General features: G+C 35.2%; 2 protein-coding genes across 2 annotated transcripts; both read left to right on the plus strand.

The window, feature by feature from the left end:
- On the plus strand, positions 796–9506 carry LOC18602449 (3beta-hydroxysteroid-dehydrogenase/decarboxylase). Its single transcript, XM_007033833.2, has 12 exons — positions 796–1322; positions 2380–2469; positions 2588–2721; positions 2822–2992; positions 3372–3488; positions 3574–3653; positions 4308–4506; positions 5417–5534; positions 6098–6272; positions 6999–7155; positions 8763–8829; positions 8916–9506. Exons 1-12 carry the CDS (start codon positions 1046–1048, stop codon positions 9119–9121), a joined length of 1791 nt encoding a protein of 596 aa, XP_007033895.2. The 5' UTR covers positions 796–1045; the 3' UTR covers positions 9122–9506.
- LOC18602450 (flowering time control protein FPA) lies at positions 11105–22510 on the plus strand. Its single transcript, XM_007033834.2, has 6 exons — positions 11105–11521; positions 14644–14889; positions 15047–15136; positions 15264–16261; positions 16931–18243; positions 22241–22510. Exons 1-5 carry the CDS (start codon positions 11240–11242, stop codon positions 18225–18227), a joined length of 2913 nt encoding a protein of 970 aa, XP_007033896.2. The 5' UTR covers positions 11105–11239; the 3' UTR covers positions 18228–18243; positions 22241–22510.

The raw sequence follows: 22546 nt of genomic DNA on the forward strand, positions 1-22546 counted from the left end.
TTAAATTTTAAAAATAGAATTTAAATAAGCTTATAAATCATGAACCCACATTCTTAATATCAAATACTTGTCTAATAAATGATCGAATGTTTATATTTATATACCTAATGTCTACCTCATTTCTTATTGACGTAGGATCTCTGACATAACATTCACATAAAAATAAAAAATATTATAAGATCATATGACCATACTATCACTTATTATGACATGTCCAACATGTTATATAATATAAAATAACAAATGATATATTAATTAATAATTACAAAGATAAATTTGAATCAAAATAAAAATATAAAGATTTAATTAAATATAATAAAAAATATAAATTTATTTAAATTTTTTAAAATAATTTAAAATTTTTTTAAATATTCTACCTATTTATTTTTAATTTATAGTAATTTTTGAAAAAAATAAATACTAGATAGTAAATACTACTAATAAAGATTACAATTAAACAAAATCTCCTTTTTTAAAAAAACAATAATCAAAATCTTTAAGAATAAATAATGAAAAATAATATTTCAATGAAGTAGGATATGATAACACTTTATACTTTATTATTTTAACACAATCACTATTTATGTGAAAATATTCTTTTACTTGTAAATAAGACTTTTGTTCCTAAAAAATGAAACTTGTTGCACAAATATATCGTCAAATGAGAAGACGAATGTTAGGAGACAAACAAGGTTCAGTGGGAGTAGTAACTTTCACCCGAAAGCGCCCAAGCATCTGACGCCGTGGACCATCTCAACCGATCCCTGGGACCCACCTCCCACGATCCAATTTATCTACGCTTTTTCTTTTTTCTCCTCTACCCAAAAAAAGTTTTGCGTTTTTTTGCCTCCTAAGTCCTACCAGAAAGGAAAAAGAAAAAAAAAAATTAATGCAACGTTTTCCCGGCGAACACCTCCTTATTTTACAACGCCCATAGGGATAGTCCTCCGCACAGTAATCGAAAACATTGACAATCCCGATTCTCGCTGAAAAAGAAATAACAAAAGGAACACAGAAAAGAGGGGAAAAAAAAGGAAAAAGGAGAATGGTGGTGACGACGACGGCGAATGACGTGTCATATGGGGATTGGAACGAGACAAGAACGTGCGTGGTGCTCGGAGGCCGAGGATTTTTAGGGAGAACCCTTGTCGCCAGGCTGCTGAGACTGGGAGGTTGGATCGTCCGAGTCGCCGATTCATCCTCTCACTCTCTGCAGCTCGATCCTTCCTCCGCTTCCGACTCTCTCCTCTCCGATGCTCTCTGCTCTGGACAAGCCTCCTTTTGCAACGTCGACGTTCGCGATACTTCTCAAATCATCAAAGGTAAAAAGAAATTGTTTTATATATATATAAACGTTATTATACGATCACTATTCGTATGTATGCCTCTTTACATATGATATAAGCATTTCGTGCTTGTGTGTGTATATGCATTTCGGTTACTGTAGAACTGCCAGAAAAGGAAGCTTGATCAGCTATTTATTTATTTATCTATATTTTCAAATATTTGGTGATTTTAAGTTTTTTTAGCTAAGGATTGACTTTGCGCTGAGCATTTTTTGTTTAAAATTGCTTGAATTTTGCATGATTTTTCCTTTTTTTCTTTTTAATAAAAGGTTTCGTTGATTTTTGCTTTCTACAAAGTTGCAATAAAGTAAACGCAAAATAATAGTTCATTAAAAATGAACAAATGATTAAAATTTAATAGCAATTATAAAATATTTAGTCTATATAAAAGTAAAATCATACATTTTGTTATCTAAAAATTACATTTTTTATTTTTTCAATAATGTTGTTTGCTTTTGTATTTAAACACTTTTCGATTTTTTCTTGGAAATGAAAAGCAAGTAGTAAAAGCAGCAACTAAAGAGTTCCTTGCTTAATTGAAATGGTGGCTTTTTGTCCATTTACTTTCTTTTTTTCTGAAATTAACCATAAAAGAGAAAATTCTGAAATGATTTTTCTTCCCCAAAGATAAATATTACTGGATGGATTTAGTTTTAGCTGGAAAGAATGGAAAATTAAGGTCTATGATACCGATATTTAGTTCCTGAGAAACCATGACAAAATGTCAGAACTGAAACAGTGAAAAATGCTAGAGTTTAGTCAATCTTTTTGTTTATGTTTTCCGTTCACAAATTAAGCATGGAACTAATGGTCTTACGGAATTTATTGTTTTCTGTTTGGTTGCAAAAAAAAAATTGAAAAAGAAAGTAGTATCTGAATACTCTTTGTTAAGAAACGGAACTGGATACTGAGACAGAAGGAATCTATTGAATTCACATATTTTACACATTAGCTTCATTTTCAGTTTTAGAATGTTCGCAACAATGAAAATGTTCAAGAAATTGACTCTGCCTCTACAATTCACCTCTTGCAGTAACTAAAGGTGCAGATGTTGTGTTTTACATGGAACCATCAGTTTTAAATACGCATGATTTCTGTAATTGCTACATGATCATAGTTCAAGGTAATGGGTCTTTTCTTCCCTCTTATGATGGGTATTTTCTCCCCCTCTTTTGATGTTGTCAATTCATAATTGTATACTCGATTTTTAAAATGATACTTTGTGTTGATAATATGTTCAGGTGCAAAAAATGTCATTAATGCTTGCCGGGATTGTAAAGTTAGACGACTCATATACAACAGTTCTGCAGATGTTGTGTTTGATGGTTCACAGGATATACATAATGGTGATGAATTGTTCACTTGCCCAGGGAAAGTATGTTTCTTATTGCTGCAATCTGATGAAACAATTTGGATTTTGAGTTACAATTTTTTCTTTGCTATTTGTCCTTTTGTTTATTGATGCACCAATACAGTTTCAGGATATGTTGATTGACCTTAAGGTTCAAGCAGAAGGACTGGTCCGGTTAGCTAACAATATTGATGGTCTTCTAACATGTGTACTTCGCCCTAGCAACATCTTTGGACCTGGTGACACACAGTTTGTGCCTTTGCTAGTGAATTTAGCCAAATCTGGTTTGGCAAAGGTTTGCGAACTGTCTCAACATCACTTTATTTGTCTAGAGCTGTAGATTTACTAGTATTATTAATTTGGAACCAACTTGATCATAATGGATATTTATACATTGGCAAACAGAATACGGACTGAAAGTGAAATAAAGAAATGAATCTTTAAGAACCTCTTCATCTTTAGCCACCGTCTCCCATTTTTGAATTTATCTTGTGTAAAATTTATGCATCCTAGATTATTGAATGCTTTTTGGCAATGTGCAGGTGGTTGTCTGTTTGTAGAATTCTATTACTTGTTTTGCTATTTTGGAAAAATAATCATCTATTCTTTACTGTCATGGAACAGAGAATATTTCTATTTGATCCTTTTTATAGTAACAGGTTTTCTCATTTCAGTTTATTATAGGAAGTGGTGAAAATATGTCTGACTTTACCTATGCGGAAAATGTTGCTCATGCTTATATTTGTGCAGCAGAAACTCTAGATTCTCGGATAGTCTCTGTGGCTGGAAAGGTACTCCTTAAGAGTGTTGTTAGCTATTCTATCATATTTTAATTTATATGAACCTATGCATAAGGGAGATGATCTCAATATGTAGGCTTTTTTCATCACGAATCTTGAGCCTGTGATGTTCTGGGATTTTGTGTCTCTCATCCTTGAAGGCTTAGGCTATCAAAGGTAAAGTGTGCTGATTTTCATATGTGAGGAACTCTGCTATATCATACTAATTTACTTGATTTACTATGCTGTAGATTAATCAAATAACATGATTGTGACATGTAATAAGATTTACTTTCATTAGTAAGACTGTTTTTCTAATAGTATAAATTTCAAGTGTTGCCACAGCATAGCTACCTAAATCCCCTGCACTTCCCCGAACCAAGAGAGGTAATGATGGGCTGCAGAAGGGAACAAAGAAACTGTGATTATGTGGCGGGCCCTTATTATATATTTGGATGCTTTGCTTTGGTCTTGAATTTTGAAATGAGCTGTTTATTGCCTATTCCTCAGCATAAAATGCAAGTTGGATTTTGCCATACAATTAGCAACAAGGATACTTAAGTAGGAATGTGTTTTCTTGCTTGCTTGGTAGTGGATTCCTACTTTTATGGTATACAAAATCTGTTGTTACATGTTTTACCATTCTGTTTGACTTCCTTCTCTGAATCCTTTTTTTTTTTTCCGTTGACAATTTATGTGGTTTGTCTTTCTGCTAGATTGGTTGCTGAAGCAATCACAAATTATTTTCTTTTTTATTTTTTATTTTTTGTTTTTTATGTTGCCAGACTTTTAACATTTTTTACCTAACTGGAGTTGTCACTTGCATTGCAGACCGTTCATAAAAATTCCTACTTGGATGGTTTCCTATAGTCTCTCACTTCAGCAATGTATATATGACAAATTGCACTTCAGAATGTATAACTATTCTGTGTCACCTCATTACTTTGTTCAGTTAGCTTCACGCACCAGAACTTTTGACTGCTCTGCCGCTCAAAAGCATCTTGGATACTCACCTGTTGTCTCCCTAGAAGTAAGTCTCTGTTGCTGCTGCTGTCTTTCTTTCTATGTCAGTGCATTCCTTTCTACTGTATGATATTCCCCTGACCTGTCCATTCTTTTGGAACTGCTATATTCTATAGAATATGTGTAGATATTCTATTAACCTGTAGTTTTTCAAGACTTATGTTAGGACTTTTCAGAAACTACAGTACTTTTTATCAGTTAACTAGCCAAGGATTGTATTGCTTTTGAATATATCTTTCATCTCTTATAGATTGGAAGCACTACTGCTGGTCTCCACTTCTAAAGCATCAACTGGATTTTAACTCATCAGTTGATTTGTACAGTCAATTAAACATTCTTGAGTTCAATTCATTCGTTTCCTGACAAGCTGTCATGTAAATAAGTTAACAATGCTAAGGCTTTGTTGTTCATATTCCTAAGCATATCCATTGTGATGGATAGATTGAAAATATTTGATGGGAAGGTAAATAGAGTGAGGTTAATTCTGCTTATTTCTTTGAACGTAAATGATAGGATGAAGGTAGAATCAGGTTTTCTTGTTGCTTTGCCAAATTTAAAAGGTAGAAGGAATTGAAGCAAGAAAGGGGCAGTTGGGCGTGGAATCCGATAACTGCTTTTGTTCTTTACGTCTTCGTTCTTTTCCTTCCGCTGAGTTCATAAGCAGAAAGACAATTTCCATTCCCTATTTGCTCTTTTTCATTCATGTTAGATTCTGTTCTTCGTTAAGAGATAGTTAATGTTAGATTTAAGCACAGAGTGATTGGATTCAGCATATAGAAGTGTGATTTGAAGGCTCTTTTTCTCATTGCCCTATTTTTTCAATCACAAGAAAATAGTTTATCAAGATCCAGTAGGGAGGATGAGTTTTTTATCTGAAAGTTTGACATCTTTTTTGTTTCTTGCTGCTGATAATACAGGATGGTGTCAAGTCGACCATTGAATCATTCTCATGTTCATCCAAAGACTCATCTTTTATGAGATACAGCAATTATAATGAAAAATCCAAAGCAGAGAAGCTGCTGGGCAGTGGGATAGGTATTCCATTATATGATTTTTTATGCAGAGCTCCATAATGGCATTGCATAGGAATTTTTTCTGAAGCTTATGCTTAGCCAACGAATTTTAAGTAGCATCCTTTCAGTGAGCACATGGTCAATTTGTTCATAGATTTTGATCTTGGAGCTGTTTATCTCTTTTCCTTGCTATTTTAGCCACTGCCCTTATGCCTGATTTTCAAAGTTCAGGTGCTTTCTGATGCATGCTAACACGTCACAAGATTGTACAATGGGAAGAATAGTTGAAATTTTATTCTTTCTTTCTTCAAATGCTGGTGACGATTTTTGGGTTTGTAACTGTAACTGACAGGCTATATGGTCCATGTTAACTTCAGCCTGAAGCCTAAGCCAATGTTTCACAATCTGTACAATCAGATAGAAGCATAGAACAAGATGCACCAATCTATCACTAATTGAAGACTTAAGACATTATTATTGAGTCAGCATCTTTTCTTTGGATGCAACCAAGTAGGCTTCTGTAAATAAATGAGGCATGATAGTGCAATTTTCGCTGTATAATGACGTTGAATTGCTTTGCTTCAGTTGCGGAGATCTTGCTGTGGAGAAATGAAAAGAGAACATTTACATGCTTCCTCACTCTGGCTTTGGTATTTTACTGGTTCTTTCTCTGTGGAAGAACTTTTACCTCATCTGCAGCCAAGCTTCTGCTGCTAGTTACAGTTGTTCTTTATGGATATGGCATTTTACCATCAAAGATGTGAGTATTGGTAATTACATGCCTTGGTTGTTTTATCATTATGGCATTTCATTAGGCCTTCTAAGATGTTTCATCTTCAATTTGCTACAGTTTAGTTGAGCCCCCTTTTTTTACACATTGATTCATTCTGTGTGGAATGTGAAATAGTAGCTCAGTCCTCATTTCCCTTGGTTGTCCCATTTCACCTTTTTCTTATCCAGTGTCTGTGTTCAATGCCAAACTCTTGTGATTAATATCCTCTTGCTCTTACCTATCTTTCTTCCCATTCCCCTGTTTTTGCTTATGCTCTGGGTCATAAGAGATGGCGGGGGGTGGGTTTGAGGAGAAGGTTTTGTAATTTTTCATAGTTTTTATAGTTAAAAAGATGTTCTGAAGTACTTATCATGTTTCCCTTGGTTCAGAGTTAATCAAGTTCGCTTTTACAATTTCTGTGAACATGACTCAACCAGGCTTGCTTCTTATACAGTAAAACTAGCTTATTAGATGCCACGTCCTTTTTGCCCCCTAAAGCAATTAAAGAATGCAGTTTGGTTGTTTACAAGGAATAGAGCACCTGACATACCTGAACCTTTTCTTTCTCTCTGAAGTATTTATATTCCTGTTATTAACTTTAGAAATTTGCAAGTTTAATTTTTCCTGGAGTAATAAATTTTTGGAAACATCTTTTTCAGACAAGCACACATGCATATATGTCCATTGTCTCAATTATGATTGCCTTTGCAACAGATGTGGTTTTGCTGTTCAAAGGATATCTTCTTCTTGCTTTAAAATCTCAGAATCAGCCGTCAGAGATTCTATCAGATCCATATCATATATGTGGAATAAAGGAGTTCGTAATATCAGATTGTTGGCCAAGGGAGAGGATTGGAGCAATTTTTTCAAGGTTTGTATAGTGATGGCAGTTCTTTTGTGATTTCATGCATTTTTAAAGTCTTCTATTGATGAGTTAAGTATTATGGGTTTTTATTCTGTAACATGTATTATATGAAATCTCCAACCTTGAACTTTTCCTTGTATGTGTCTCCCTGAAACTCCCATTGTTTCTGTTGAGTTCTGGTATCGAGGTGCATGCTAGTAAATTGTTTTTTAAAAAAATGTGCCACTATAATGGTCCATTGCATCCCAGGTTAAATCTAATAAAGTTATTGGGTTGTTTTTGTGGTCTAAAGTTTTAGTTTGAATATTATTTCCAAAGCTTGTGATTTAAGGAACTTTTGTGCTTAGGATTTAGGATTATGCCCATATAAAACCTTTGAGTTATTGGGACTTAATTGTGTTGATTTTGAGGTAGTTTATTTTATTTGATTAATGACTTGTGATGGTTGAAGGCAAATTCTTTATTATTGTTCTTTCTTTCTTGTTCCTATCCTTCTTCACGCTTTACAGCATCAAAACTACTTCCAGAAATCCTGATGTTTTCTTTTCTATGGTACCCCAACTAAAACCTGTGCATATCTCTTTATCACTGCCAACTAACTGCACCAATTAATTATTAAACCCCTAAAATCTTGCCACTGCCAGAAATTTTCCTCCAAACTGTAGTATTTCTTCCTATGCTACAACTGCATACCGTAAAGTCCTAACTTACTGAACCTAAACCCACTACAAAGGTCTTGCTAATGAGTGAGTGCCCCAAGGAACTTGTTAAGATTATCGATCAAAGAAATAGGAGTATGTTTTACTCAGTGCATAGGAAATAACTACATTTAGAGTTAACCATTAAATGTGAAATATTTTTAAAAAGGCAGCACCCTAAAAAGTGACTTTAGGCACTCATTAGCATTTGCCTTAATGAAGTCTGATGTGCATTGTTATTAGGTGCATCATGCACCTTGATTGTTGGAGTAGGATGAAAAGAACATGCAGTTTGGACATATATATACACATGAAAGATATGGGATAGATCCCAGAGGGAATTAGAAGTGTCTCATTAGATATGAGACCGGTTTCCCTGTCAAAAACATTGAATTTGCTACCTTTATTGCATTTCCTTCTTTTGGTGACACTATCTAAGACTAGAGCTTCTTTGGTTTCATCTATTAAAACAAAAGCAAATAAATACCTTCGTTGATTTCTCCTCACAATTTTGCTGAAGGACCAGATTTCTGTAACAGTATACTTAGATCCCTTGCAGAGATGGTTTGAGTTTAGAAAACAAATATTGATTGTCATTGACTCCTTCATCCTATTATCTCCAGGCTCCAACCCCTTGGAAATGAAGAATAACACCAAAACTCATTTATCAGCCATACATGCATAAACTGCCCAAAACTCAATGTGGAGAATTTGCGAACTTTGACTTGAAGCAAACTAGCAAAATACGGACTTCCAATTTTTTTTGGTTGATTATAACTGGACAAGCTATGCATAAGTCCATATAATGCACAATGATGAGCATAATATCAAGTTCTATGATGAATATTGCTTTACCTATGCAAGCTTTTCTTCTATATTTATTGAACTTCTGACTTATGCATGTAATGTATTCAGGCTGTGGTTGTTCTTTATTTTGTCATGTTGATTCTGTCTTATTCGATGGCGGTGCTTATTGGCATTGGTGAGTAACAATTTACTTTTGCCAATAAATGACAAGTTGTTTTGGTTTATCCTGGTATTGACTTTGGAAAATAATTGGTAATGCAGCTCTGGTTTTTGCCTTCACTGCATTCTTTGTTTATGAACAATATGAATCAGAGATTGATGGATTAGGGAAGGTTCTGTGCTGTGGTATCATGGGATCAAAAGGATTGTTGATGAGGACCCTACCAGCTTCCATCACATCATTTCTTGGAAACTACAAAATTTTGGATCAAGAAAAAGCTCCTGCTGTGGTAAAGGAGTGGAAATAGCCGGATCAAGCGCTTGGAGTATTTTAATTTCTGTAAGTGATCAGCTATCATGGTTAGACTTGCAGAAAAATTGTTTTCCTCGCAAAATAGAGAAGGAAATGGGGTCAGTAGTTTAATCAAACAGCATAAGTTCTGTCCCTTCTCCATTAATACCAATTATTCATTTTGAAGCAAAGTAGGACATAGGGATACATGCACATACAAAAACGTTTCTGTAGCACATGTGGAGCGTACTAGAAAAAAAATGTACTTTGACCTTTGCTTAGCAATAGTTCATTCTAAATCTTCATGTTATCTGAAATATTTCTACCTGGTGAAATGTGGCTACTGGGCAGTAGTAGCTGTGTGAAGCTACATTGTACCAGTGACTTCCCCTTTTGACAAATGATTCCAGATTTCAGATCAAAGCTCTGTATCGAGCATTTTCATTTTCACCTATCTGCCGTGGCAGGCAGTGGTGGCGGTGTGCATCGCAATCATTTCATTCCAGGTTCCCTGCAATGGTGGAAGGTGGACTGGATAGGAACTAGAAAGGAAATTGGTGACGAAAAAGAAAAATTTTATTCATGGAAACAGTTCTACCTTTCAACATTTTCCAAACTAATTCCAATATAAATGGAATTGGATTTTGTGTCTGGGAGTCTGATATATTGTTTCAAAGGTGCAACAGGTATTGATTTTAAGGTAAAAAGGGATTTAGGATTTTTAAAAGTATTCGTATTTTTATCTGAAAAGGAAAAGTAAGGAAAAATTAAAGAAGAGAAAAAATAATTTGAAAAAAATATGTATTGATTCAAACTTTTCATTAATCTGACATAATTATTATTAAGATTGGATTCATAAATACTCACATGATAATTTTTAATTATGACTAAGTTTATGGTTAGCATGGTATGAACAACCTTACCCAGAATTTAATCAAAAATTATATTTTATATTTTGGAATTTTTTAAGTAAATAGCTTCATAGAGTTATGAATTGTTTATCAAACTATAATCATAAAAATTAATTTAATAAATTTAATAGCTAGATATGTACATATCAATTCATTCATAAGGTTTAAAAACTCATTCAATAATTACATAAAATAATACTAATCGTTTATTGCATAAAATATTATTTAATTCAATTTAGAGTTCAATTGGTATTGCTATTTGAATCACTTTTTTTCTTAAAAAATTATAGTTGTAACTGAGTTGAATCACTTAATAGTTGCTATTTGACATGGTTATGTGAAAGTTAATATGGTCTAATGCATCATATGCCACTGGAGCTGAAAATGTGAGTTAACATTGGTTTTAACAACAGTTAAATTTATGTTAGGATTAAGAATTAAATTGGACCTAAATTAAAATTTAATTTAAAATTCAATTGGTATTGTGATTTGAATTACCTTGCTTTAAACTCTTACATTTTAATTAAATCTTTAAATTTTTGTTTAAATGTAAACAAACTTTTAATTCTAATGAAAGTTTATCGTCCTCTTACTCATTGTCAATCGATTTTTTTTTTCACCCATGTGACACATAACTTGGTGAGCTAACATGACTTTGTGGAAGTTATTAATCAAAATATTGATTTTTTTCATCACATCAGTTTGTCAGCTTATATGTCATATAATATATTGAATCAGTTAATATTGATTTAACCACAAATAACTTGGTGAGCTAACAGCTTATATGTCAGCTTAATTACTCTTCTTACCAAACAAAATGTCCACGCTGGACACAAAAAGCAAAACAGCCACGTCAGCCCAACCGAAAATGTTCTCATGATCTCATCAGTTACGCAACTTAGAATTTATTATCCTATATTACCCCTAAAACTATTCCAATTTACCGAAACGGCCCGCACAACTTTAATTACTTTAATGATGTGGCACTACGGGCGATGCACCTCTTCGACCCCAAACGGTATCGTTTCGAGTAGCCCTATCCTTTCTCCTTCCGACGTGCCGTTTATATATAGTTCCACAACCGCCACGAGACCCGCTTCGTTTCCATCGGTTCTCTTTTATATTCCTTTATCCGATTTCCTAACATTGTAGGGTTTCAGATCTCTCTCTCTCTCTCTCTCTCTAAACAATTTCTTAAAACCCTAACTTTAAAGTCCCTAACAATGGTGCCGCCTATGAAGCAACACAAGCTAGGGAAAGAATCGGATGAATTGGAAACACCGTCGAACAATTTGTGGGTGGGGAACTTGTCGGGCGAGACGGTGGATTCGGATCTAATGGAGTTGTTCAACAAGTACGGCCCACTCGATAGCGTCACAACTTACTCGTTGAGAAGCTACGCTTTTGTGTTCTTTGAGCGCGTGGAGGATGCGAAAGCGGCGAAGGACGCGCTTCAAGGAGCGACCTTGCACGGAAACCAGATCAAGATTGAGTTCGCTCGACCGGTTCGTTTCGTTGTTCTTCTCTTTTCCGTCTCATTAGGTTCAAATTTTTCGCAATTTTTGTGTAATTATTTGTGCTCATATTCTGAACGAAACAGAATTGAAATTTGATATTTCACGTGTTCCAAATTCGTATATATATCTTGCACAGTTTTGCATATATCATAGATGCCGTGTCAACGAAGGCTTGCAAGAAATTTCGAATATAAGTAATGCAGTCGAAATATTTAATTGAAAGAATTGGAATTTTTATTAAGGAATATAAAACTTAAGTAATGCAAGCTCAATCTGATGTAATTATTGAATTATTAAACGGGAATTTTGAAATTGAAAAGAATCAAGAGCTAATCTGGTTGTCGAGGATGGAAAGCAATTTAGGCCTCAGACTGGGAAAGCTTGGTTATATTTTGCATAATGGAATTTAGAAATCCTTGCTACTGCCATAGGCATTCTGAACATAATAAGAAATGGTTCCAAATTTTATGGATTTATGGCTTAAGGACGGTAATGCTGAGGATCTTGAAGGCAATTTTTTGTGTTCTAATCTCTTATGATACTTCGTGTCAAAAGAAAAATGAGTAACTGGAAGATTAACACATACCAAACTACTTCTAGGCTAGTTCTTATTGTTGTTCCTCATCATATTCCAGTTGTTACATTACCTTTTTTCCTTGTAGCAATAATAATGTTACATGGTTAAAAGCAAGCAATTGATTAACTGTGTCAGATGTTAATGTGTTATGTATTTCTATTACCTATTTCTGAATAGAAAAATGGATGCCAATGCATTTAAATGGATTGCTAAAGGGATCTCAATGTCCATTCTCTTCTTATTAGCAAAGCTCTGGTTTTTTTAATGTCATTTTTGTGTCTATTACATCTCCCCTTAATTAAACTAGCAACAGATGGTTAAAAACTTATGCGGGTATAGTCCACTAGACCCAGGCAAGTCTCTTACTTTCATACATACGCTAACAATTCATATCATGCAATCACAGTATCATTTAATATATCAACATGATATCTTGTGCACCATAACAATGTGGTGGTCTTTTTGAACAATGGTTGATGAAAGGAAATATACAAATAAGCGCTGCATCCTTTTCCTTTGGTTCTTTTAATGTGGGAAATATTTCCAAGCAACAAGTTTGTATCACTGAAATGCTATATATGGTTTTTAAAGCTACAAACATCATTCTTCAAAACGAGTTAAAGTAGTCCACCTTAGATAGCTTAAATCAGCTGTTAGCTTAACCTATTTTCCATTGATCTTGACAACAACTATTGGTAGAAAACTATCAGGGTTGCTTTACCTTCAATGTCTCCATTCCTTGGTCCATTCTTTAAGGCAACTAGTAATTAATGTGCTATCACAACAAAAAATTACAAGATATTGTGTATTTTGCCAAACAAAGAGAAAGCAAACATAAGTCCTTATATCAATAACAGGAAACTTCCCAAAAAGAAAATTTGTATAAAATGGTATGAATTGAGAGAAACCTCTCAAAGTGTTCTGTGAATTCATTGCACTGCTTTTTTAAATGCCTTTCCAGATCAATTAATAAAAAGATATGTTTTTTGTTACTTTATTTTGGTGAATTCTTGAATAACTAAAAATATGGACATCATTCCTTTATACATATGGTCAAGGCATTTAACGAAGTAATTCCTTTAAAACTGGTTATATTTAAATGTTTTTCATTAGGTTACCGGGGCAAAGAATTTTGATTAAAGAATGAAATTGTAAGGTTTATAGCCTTATTTGTACAATAGGATTTGATCAAATTGGTTCTTGAGATGTTGTGCCTCAGCCAATACTTTTACATTTTTCTTCTTGTATGATGCTAATTGATCTTTGGCAATTTATTCTTTGAGTGTATAGAATTAAATAAGATTGTGTCAGTTTAGTTAAGTTTTGGTCCATTTAGGTGAAAATTCAAAAAGCTGGATGACTTAGTGGAATTTAACAAAATTATTGTCTAGTGTATCTATTTAATGAGGATATGACCTTTACAAATATATCCATTTCTTCCTGGAGGTTGGAAAAAACAAATATTTATGTTTCATAGTACTAAACCCTAAACCCTAAACCCTAAACTCACCTCAACTAAGCCTTGGTCCCAAAGTTGCTGGGTTATTTAGAGCTATGGCCTTTAAAAGATCTAAAAATACAAATTTGTTTCATAGTACTAGAATCCATCTTTATCTTCATTCTGTCTACTAAATCCAATAACTCATCTGTACGTTAGGTATTTGCACTGAGAAGAAAGAACAAAAGAAAAAAATATGTGAAGACCTTCTGGTCCTCAATCTTAATTAATAAGGAAAGCTACAGAAAGCTTTAAAATATTGGAACTCCTTCAAATCGGGATGTTCTTCGAGTTTTCCATTTGCTTGCTAACTTCATACATCACAAAAGGTTCTTAGGTCTTCTTGAATGTGATTAGACAGTAAACTGAGATGGTTAGAATCTCATAACTCCTTTTGCTGCATATTTCATTAGATGGTGTAGTATTAAGATCATTGTTAGTGTTATAATTCATATATTACTATGCTTGGTTAAACTCTGTTCACTCTGACATTTAGAGCCAAGGAGGAATCACCTTGTGCAGCATTAGCCAGAAATTGTTCTTGTTAGAATACCTAGAGACTGCCTCTTTCTTTCTTTTATCTTTTCAGTATGCCTGAATTTTAATTTTCTTGTGAAAGGAAGTGAATTTCTGTCTCTTTCTTGTGTTTGCTCTTGACTGGAAAGTGAGTAGCATATGCTGCACAAGGCAGAAATTGATGTAGAAAATGGATTTCTGTTCTTTCTTTTTTCTTCCTTGCTTTTCATTCTTGACTTGAAGGAGGGTAGAATACCAGATGTAAACATTTGCTTGCAAGAGAATATGTATTAGAGCTTTGTACAATTATATGAATTTTAAAGCAATTGGATACTAGCATTAGATATGAAGAATAGGTTGTGATCTAAATTTGCAATTATATGATTCATAGTCCTCTAACAATTAATTTGATTTAAACTGCACTTTGTCATCTAACTTTGTCCTCTAACATGACCTGTCTAATGCGAGGAACCATGTCTAACCTTTGAAATTTTTGGTGTTTGTTGTGCAATTCCTCAGGCAAAACCTTGTAAGAATCTTTGGGTTGGTGGAATTAGCCAAACTGTTTCTAAGGAAGAATTGGAAGAAGAATTTTGCAAGTTTGGTAAAATTGAAGATTTCAAGTTCCTTAGAGATCGTAATACTGCATTTGTTGAGTATTTCAGAATGGAAGATGCTTCCCAGGCCATGAGAAGCATGAATGGGAAGCGAATAGGTGGTGAACAGATACGTGTTGATTTCTTAAGATCCCACCCTTCAAGAAGAGTAAGTACATGTATTTTAAGTCTGAATTCCTGTGCTTAACACATCTCCAACACATTTTTCTTTATTTTTCTACGTATCTTGAAGAATCCATTTTAAACGTGTCAATGTGCTGTTAGGTGTCATACTGAACGAATTTTCTCCTTGATCCTTTTGACAGGAACAATGGCCTAATTCTCATGACCTCAGAGATGGGCCTTTTTCTAGTAGGATGGGGCCTTCCGAGGGCCATTCCATGGCAAAAAGACTGGTGATTTTTAAACTGAAAGCCTCTGCTGAAGTAGATTTATCATAATTATTCTACCTTGTTCTTGCACCTACGTTCATAGCCTAACTAGAATCTTTTTGCATTCTGATTTGTTGTATCATCTTTGCAGCATCCTCAATTAGGTGGCCGAAGAGGAGATGGTCAGCCTAGCAATGTTTTGTGGGTAGGTTATCCTCCCTCTGTGCAGATTGATGAACAAATGCTTCATAATGCTATGATTCTGTTTGGTGAGATTGAGAGAATTAAGAGCTTCCCTTCAAGACACTATGCCTTTGTGGAGTTCAGGAGTGTGGAGGAAGCTCGGCGTGCAAAAGAGGGCTTACAGGGTCGTTTATTTAATGATCCAAGGATCACTATTATGTTCTCAAGTAGTGAACTTGCACCTGGGAAAGATTACTCTGGCTTTTATTCAGGCATAAAGGGGCCAAGGCCAGACATGCTCTACACTGATCATCCATTTAGACCTTCACAAGTGGACATGTTTGGTCAAAATCATTCAGTATTACCAAATTCAGTATCTGGACCATTACCACCTGGCAGCATTCTTGGATCAAATGTGTCAATCAGGCCTTTTAGTCATCAAGGTAGCTATGAGCCTCTTGTTTCGGGTTCAGAATTCAACGATTTATCTGCACATCATAATATGCAGGACGCTGATCCTAAAACTCTTATAAGTCCAAATTGGAGAAGGCCTTCTCCTCCTCTCCCTTCTGCCCAAGGTTTTAGGCCTCCAATGAGACAGGCTTCTGGGTCATGGGATGTTTATGATGTGAACCAATTTCAGAGAGATGCAAAACGTTCAAGGATAGAGGCTTCATTGCCTATTGATGATACTTCTTTTCCTTTAAGAAAGATGGATGATCTTGGGCCTGGCTCAGACCACTCATATGGGCTTGGGCCAGTAATTGGTGGAGCTGCTTCAGGTCCATTTGCAACTATCCAAGGGAAGGGTCGTCTAAGTCCGGTGCCTGGAAAGGTCACTGCTGGTGGACCTGGACTAGCCCGTCCTGATAATGATTACATATGGCGTGGCATTATTGCTAAGGGTGGAACACCAGTTTGTCATGCTCGATGTGTTCCCATAGGAACAGGGGTAGAGACAGAACTGTAAGTGTTGTTTTTTCCTTGGTACTTGACTACTTTCCCTGTGGATTTTCCATTTATAAAGAAAATGCTCAATCCCTTATTTGGTCCATGTAGATCATTTAATGTGGCTTACCTTCAGTTTTGAATCTATGAACAGAGCATATTGTGGTTTTACCTGATAGATCTTTTATAAAATCTTTGTTGGACACACATTCTTTTGTGTGATACTTTATACTCTATTATGAATATTCTATTGCAATCAAAGGTGAAATTTAATAAGCATTCAGACACACCAGACATGCCCAATGAGAAAGTGTGATGAAGTAGCTTAAAGTTGGAGAGCCCTTTTAGAATTATTTTGTGCACTCTTGTAATTTGTTTGATAACTAAATTCCTCTCGGATTTCTTTAGGGTCTATTTATGTTGAACCTGCCAATTTGACATTTACTGATAGACCACTTCTTTATTATCTCAGGGATCTGAGGAAAGCTTCTTATTTACTAAAGAATTTATTTTGTTTTTGTGGTTGAGGCAATGCCTAATAAGGTCCTTATTTCAAAGGCTCGCTTCCTTGAACTATGTTAAATTTGAGTTTTCTTTGTTGCAATTTTTCTTTTGTATGTGTTTGAATTCCTTCCAGTCAGTCTTAAGTTTAATGTTTCTCACTAAACTTCCTGTTTTTTTCGTCAGTCCCGAAGTTGTTAACTGTTCAGCCAGAACAGGATTGGATATGCTAGCAAAACACTATCGTGAGGCCATTGGATTTGATATAGTTTTCTTCTTACCGGATAGTGAAGATGATTTTGCTTCATACACTGAATTCCTCCGCTACCTTGGCTTAAAAAACAGAGCTGGTGTTGCTAAGTTTGATGATGGGACAACGTTATTTTTGGTGCCTCCATCAGATTTCTTGACAAAGGTTCTAAAAGTTGTAGGACCTGAACGGCTCTATGGTGTTGTTCTAAAATTGCCTCCGCAGGTGCTTAGTGCTACAACACTGCAACCACATCCACCTCTTCTTTCTCAGCCTGATTATAGTCTTTCACACTTGAAGGAAGAACAGGCTCTACAGATGGAGTATGGGAGGGTTTTGCATGAGGATACCAAACCTCCTGCAAGACCCCTTGGGCAATCTACCATGCAAAGTCAACCACCCAGTAATACTGCAGCACTGTCCCAAACTGGTGTTGCTTTGACACCAGATCTGATTGCTACTCTAGCTTCTTTACTCCCGACAACCTCACAATCTACTGCTGTAGGAGGTGTTCAGCCTCCATTGGTGACATCAACTACACAGTCCCCATTTGCTCAAACCCTTGCACCTAAAGGAGCTTCTGCACAAACTTGGAACCAGGACCAGCAAGCTTCTGAACCTCCACCCCCATCTTTCCAACAGTTTAATCCTCAGTTGCAATTGCCACCAATTCAGCATTACTCATCTATATCAAGTACACCCAACCATTCTGCGCAAATGGCCGTTGGGAGCACTCAGTTTCAGGAATCTGAAGGTAGCCTGCAACAGCAAGGTGCTGCATCTTCAAGGCCATTGACTAATTTTAATACTCCTTCTCAAAGTGCACATGGTGCAGTTTCTGCCCCTATCAGCCAGCCGTATCAGCCTGAAGTGCCTTCCAACACACAGAAAGGCTATGGAATGATGCATGGGGTAGATGCTTCTGGGTTGTATGGTGCACCAGCTTTTCAGCAACCCAGCAATCCTAATGTTTTGTCTAATCAGGTTCATGGTGCAAATGTTTCCCAGCCACAAAATGTCATGCAAGGTGACAGAAAAAATTTGGAGATTCCTAGTCAAGTACAGCAGCTGCAATCTGTGCTTTCTGGAGCTGGCCAGGGCACATCAGATGTGGAGGTCGATAAGAATCAGCGATACCAGTCAACACTGCAATTTGCTGCAAGCCTTCTCCTCCAGATTCAGCAGCAGCAAACAAATACTCCAGGCGGACAAGGGACGGGGAGTCAGCTGTGAAATCTCCTTCATCTAGGTAATTATTCTTGCCATAGCTTGTTTTCTTGAATGGATGCATGCAAACTGGTTAATTTAGGGAATGGTCTTGTTTCTTGTGTATTATGTGATGATAGTTGTTAGTTGACTGATATTATTCCTTCTTTTAGATGGCCAGCTTATGCACTCTGTAAATTATGTATATGAAGTAAAATCTTGTGGATTTAGAGCTTAGAAAAATTTAGTGGTAGTGGTTGGGGCAAGTAATTAATGGGGTTTGCCAGACCTTTTACTGTCTTGAAAATAGCAAATGGGGCATCAATGCCAAAGTAGTGGGTGTTATTTGATGTAATGAGGTGCTTTGAATTTTTGTTGAACTGTTTCGAGAATTTATGGCATTTTGAAAATGTTATGGGGTTGGCTGTGACAATAAGGATGTGGGAGTTGATCTAATCTGATTTGTGCATTTGGAGAGGTTATTTCCAGGGTGGTTTACTTACATCAGTCATATATCCTATATATCACCATGCACTGTTCATAGTTGATTCCCTTTTTAGGTGGTCCTTAGGGACTGTGGTCTCTAAAGTTGAAACTTTCTTGTCCACAATTAAGGCTTTTGATTGGAGTCAGGTTTCTTTTATTTTCTTTTTGTAGTATGTTAGTATGGGGTCAATATTGTACCTTTTTGCGCACCATTCTTCTTAGCCTTCCCTTGTCAGTCATTTGCCTATTCTCAATGCTGTATTACCGCAGTTTGATTTTTTTACCTCTTGGATTAAGAAGGATGATGATTATTTAATAGTTCAAGCTAGGATGAAGTGGTTTGACCTGAGGCAAGAATTTTTGGTCATTTCTTATGTTGGTCAAAAGATTTTATCCATGAATTGAGGATAGTAATGATTGGTGTCTATTTTTGAAGTGATGTCTTGGAAAATGTTTCAGTACCTGGCAGTAGACTAAGTTGCAAGTTTCATGGTGCCATCAAGAGGTTCCAGATTGATCTAGTCTATGGAATTGCTGGATAGTTAAACATTTAATTGGTGCATTTTTGGAGTGGCTGTTTAGTTGGGCTTGATCCTGATTTATCAAATGTGTAGAGTTTTCTTTGCTGAGATTATGAGAGGTACCTAGCTGAAGTTATGAAGGTTACTGTGTGTTCATTTGACACTTCTTTCTAGTGCTTATAGGTAGGCAGATTTTTTCTTCGATAAAATTATATATAGATAGTTGGTTCTATAAATAATTATGATCCTTATTGAATCTGAGTACATTTTGTGTTGACATGCCTTCTGCATGTTATTATTGATGTCTAATATCTTTTTCCTCTCTGGTTTTGATGCATGGAGATGATTTTTGTCTGGTGCATTAATTGATTTTGTTTTTAGCATAAGTTTTAATTTTTGCTCCTAAGGTTTTATTTCTGGCTCTTCACTGTTTAATCTTCCTTATTGATGTTATCACAGTATGCATATGTTTTTTTCTCCAAGCGGTATATGATATGTTAGTTGTTTTATTCTTTTGTTTGCAAGCATTATTACTGTGTATTTATATTTTCATCTATATTATTATCTTACTGTTGCATAGATTTTGAAGCTTTTTGTTGCCTTAGTTTGCACTTTTCACTAGACAATAGGATAAGCCTTTCTTAGACTTCTTAAAATGTAAATATTATGGGATTCAAATATGTAATTTTACTTTGTAAAAATGTTTTTACTAAATTTGAAAGGCTATGTTGAAATGCTAAAAATGTGTTTTTTCACTCAAGCATTTACCACTAAGCTAGGTGCGGTAGTCTCTAGCGTATGAGTAGTGCTCTTATATAGAGTCCAAAACTTAACCTAAATTCAGTACCCTCAATAATCTGAAGACCAAGAAACTATGTTCACTATTTTAGTTTATGAAGGTCAATTATGTGAAATTAAAGACGCTTTTTTATTGTCACCATCTTTTTCTCCAAGTTTCTGAAAGCCACAAATTTTACAGTGTAAAAGATTCGTAAACACAACCAAATTTGACATTCCTTACCATATTTTCAGGGGAATAGAGTTCCTTGCTGATGATGTGGGAGGAGTTGGAACACTGATAAAATTTAAACACTATGGAAGGTCAAGGAACTAAAAAAGAATTGGTCAGATAACTGGAACATAATATGTTGACATATTATTTGCCAAATATTTTAATCTCACTTAATACAGTTGCAATGAAACCTTTGAAAAAAAAAATACAGTTGCAATTAATTGGACGAGCGGCTTAGGTACTTAAATTGATTAATAAATACAGTCAGTTTTAACAAATCAAAACGATGAATAATTCATGTTATATAATATTATAATTCCGAAAGTTGGTCATACTAGGTTTTTGCGGTTGTCTAGCCAAATGCTCCATCCCGTCTATGACATTCAAATAAAACTGCATGAAGAGATCTTATCTTTAGTTTAATCTGTTTGCATTAAAAGAAATAGAAAGAATTTCCCCTCTTGCGCTTTAATAGCTTGGTTCCTATCATAACCTTTTGTGCAACATTTTAATCTATTCTGATCTAGATAAGTTGGATGGTATATGTTGGCCTCGGTTTAGTTTCTAGTCTGTGGTGTTATTACTTTTATGAGATTTAAGTTCCCAGAATTGTCATTTCACTCAACACCGAAGCAGCTTTAACAAAGGAACAAATGTAGCGAACCGTTTAGAGTTTTTCATTTCTGACTTTTCACGTATCCCCCTACTCAGATGTGTTATGGTGCTGATTATAGAAGTTTGTTTTTTTTTAAAAGAAATTGTTAAGATTTGCTTGAATTTCTACAAGATCAAGGTTGTTGCTCAGGAAGGTTCAAGATTAATTCTTACTTAATCCCATGCTACATCATGTGAGCTGGGGTGAAATTGTTATACGTCGAACCTACAAAACCGATTGGAGTTTTTATGTAGAGTTAGAAATGAAATTGTTTCAAACTGATACAAGTTGAATGGAACTGTTACCGTTTTTAGGCTGCCTTAAAAAAGAAAGATAAGAAACTGAGTTTCATGGTATAGAGAGCTAATGTTACTGTCTTGTGGGCTTTTGAGAATCTAGAGAGCCAAACTCCAAAATGCTATAGAATTTGGTGCCAAGAAAGTCAGATTTTGATGGTATAATTGAAGGCTTTGTCAAGATTGAACATACTCTTTCTCGGAGATCGAAAGCGAGTCACTCTAACTTGTACTTGAAGAAACTTATGGATTTGAAAACAAGTAATTCCATTTTGGGTCTTGGTTTCAAGAGTTCTGGTAGTAGCATAGAATGGTTGAAGTTTTGCAATGTCATGAAGACAAGGTTTCATGTTCTATAACTTGTGTCAACCGTGTGAGTTGCATTAATCTCAATGAAGGTTACATCTTACCTTTACGTTGTGGTTGATCCTTGTCTATCTTTAACGGTTAATCATTTGACGCCATTGAATTGATTACGAGCCAATTCTTCACAGGTTTTTCCTTTGTGCGCTAATCTGTGTAGTTTCGCCCCTTTTCGTAAAGTCACCCCTTCCAAAATGTCGCAGCCTTTGTTTCTTTATTTTTTTCCTTTTTTGGATGTGGGCGCTGCGAGACAATCCAACTTTTAACCACCCAACCAAGCTGGGGGTTGGTATCCAAGCCCTTGATAGGGAAACGTGTAGCGTTCAAGCAGATACAAAATATAATTGCTGCTGATAATGTTATGGTGTTTATTCGAAATCAAAAACGTGTCTGAAGTTGGGTGATTGGAGCACTTGGGGATACGGTATTAACAAGCGCAGCTGGGCTGTTTTATTTCTTTGATTGTTCTGCGATTTGGTACTCAAATTCAAAAGCATCGAAAACTATGAACCAACATAAGAGTGCTAATAATTACCTTACAAATAAATTGAAAAATGCATCAGCAGGACAAATGCCTGGGAATAATAATAATGTCGTCTCGTATCTCGTTTATTTTTTGCTTCATATTCTGGCAAAGGCAAGTGCCTTCAAATATTCTCAACATCAGCATAACAAGGCTTTTTTGTTATTTCTTTCCGATTGTGTAGGTAAATTTGAGCTGTTTTGATGCCTGTATTTATCGACCGTTAACGTGAGTTTGCGATTAGCCGTTTTGCGTTTGAGAAGACAAGTTGGTGGATTTGCTTGGTGAGGGTGGAGACCTGGCTGCTTCGTAAACAATCATCGACTGTTAGATTAGCTGTTTCCATGAGGATGTACAAATTGGTTTTCTTTTTTCAATTCCAGTTAGCTTTTGTCAACGAATCTTCTCCTTGATTTATTCAATTTCCAATATTTAGACCATAATTTATGTGCAATCTTTTCTCCTTTTTTTTTTTTGTCTTTTTATTGGG

This window comes from Theobroma cacao, chromosome 4 (genome assembly GCF_000208745.1).
Source record: "Theobroma cacao cultivar B97-61/B2 chromosome 4, Criollo_cocoa_genome_V2, whole genome shotgun sequence".
Taxonomy (NCBI): Eukaryota; Viridiplantae; Streptophyta; class Magnoliopsida; order Malvales; family Malvaceae; genus Theobroma; species Theobroma cacao.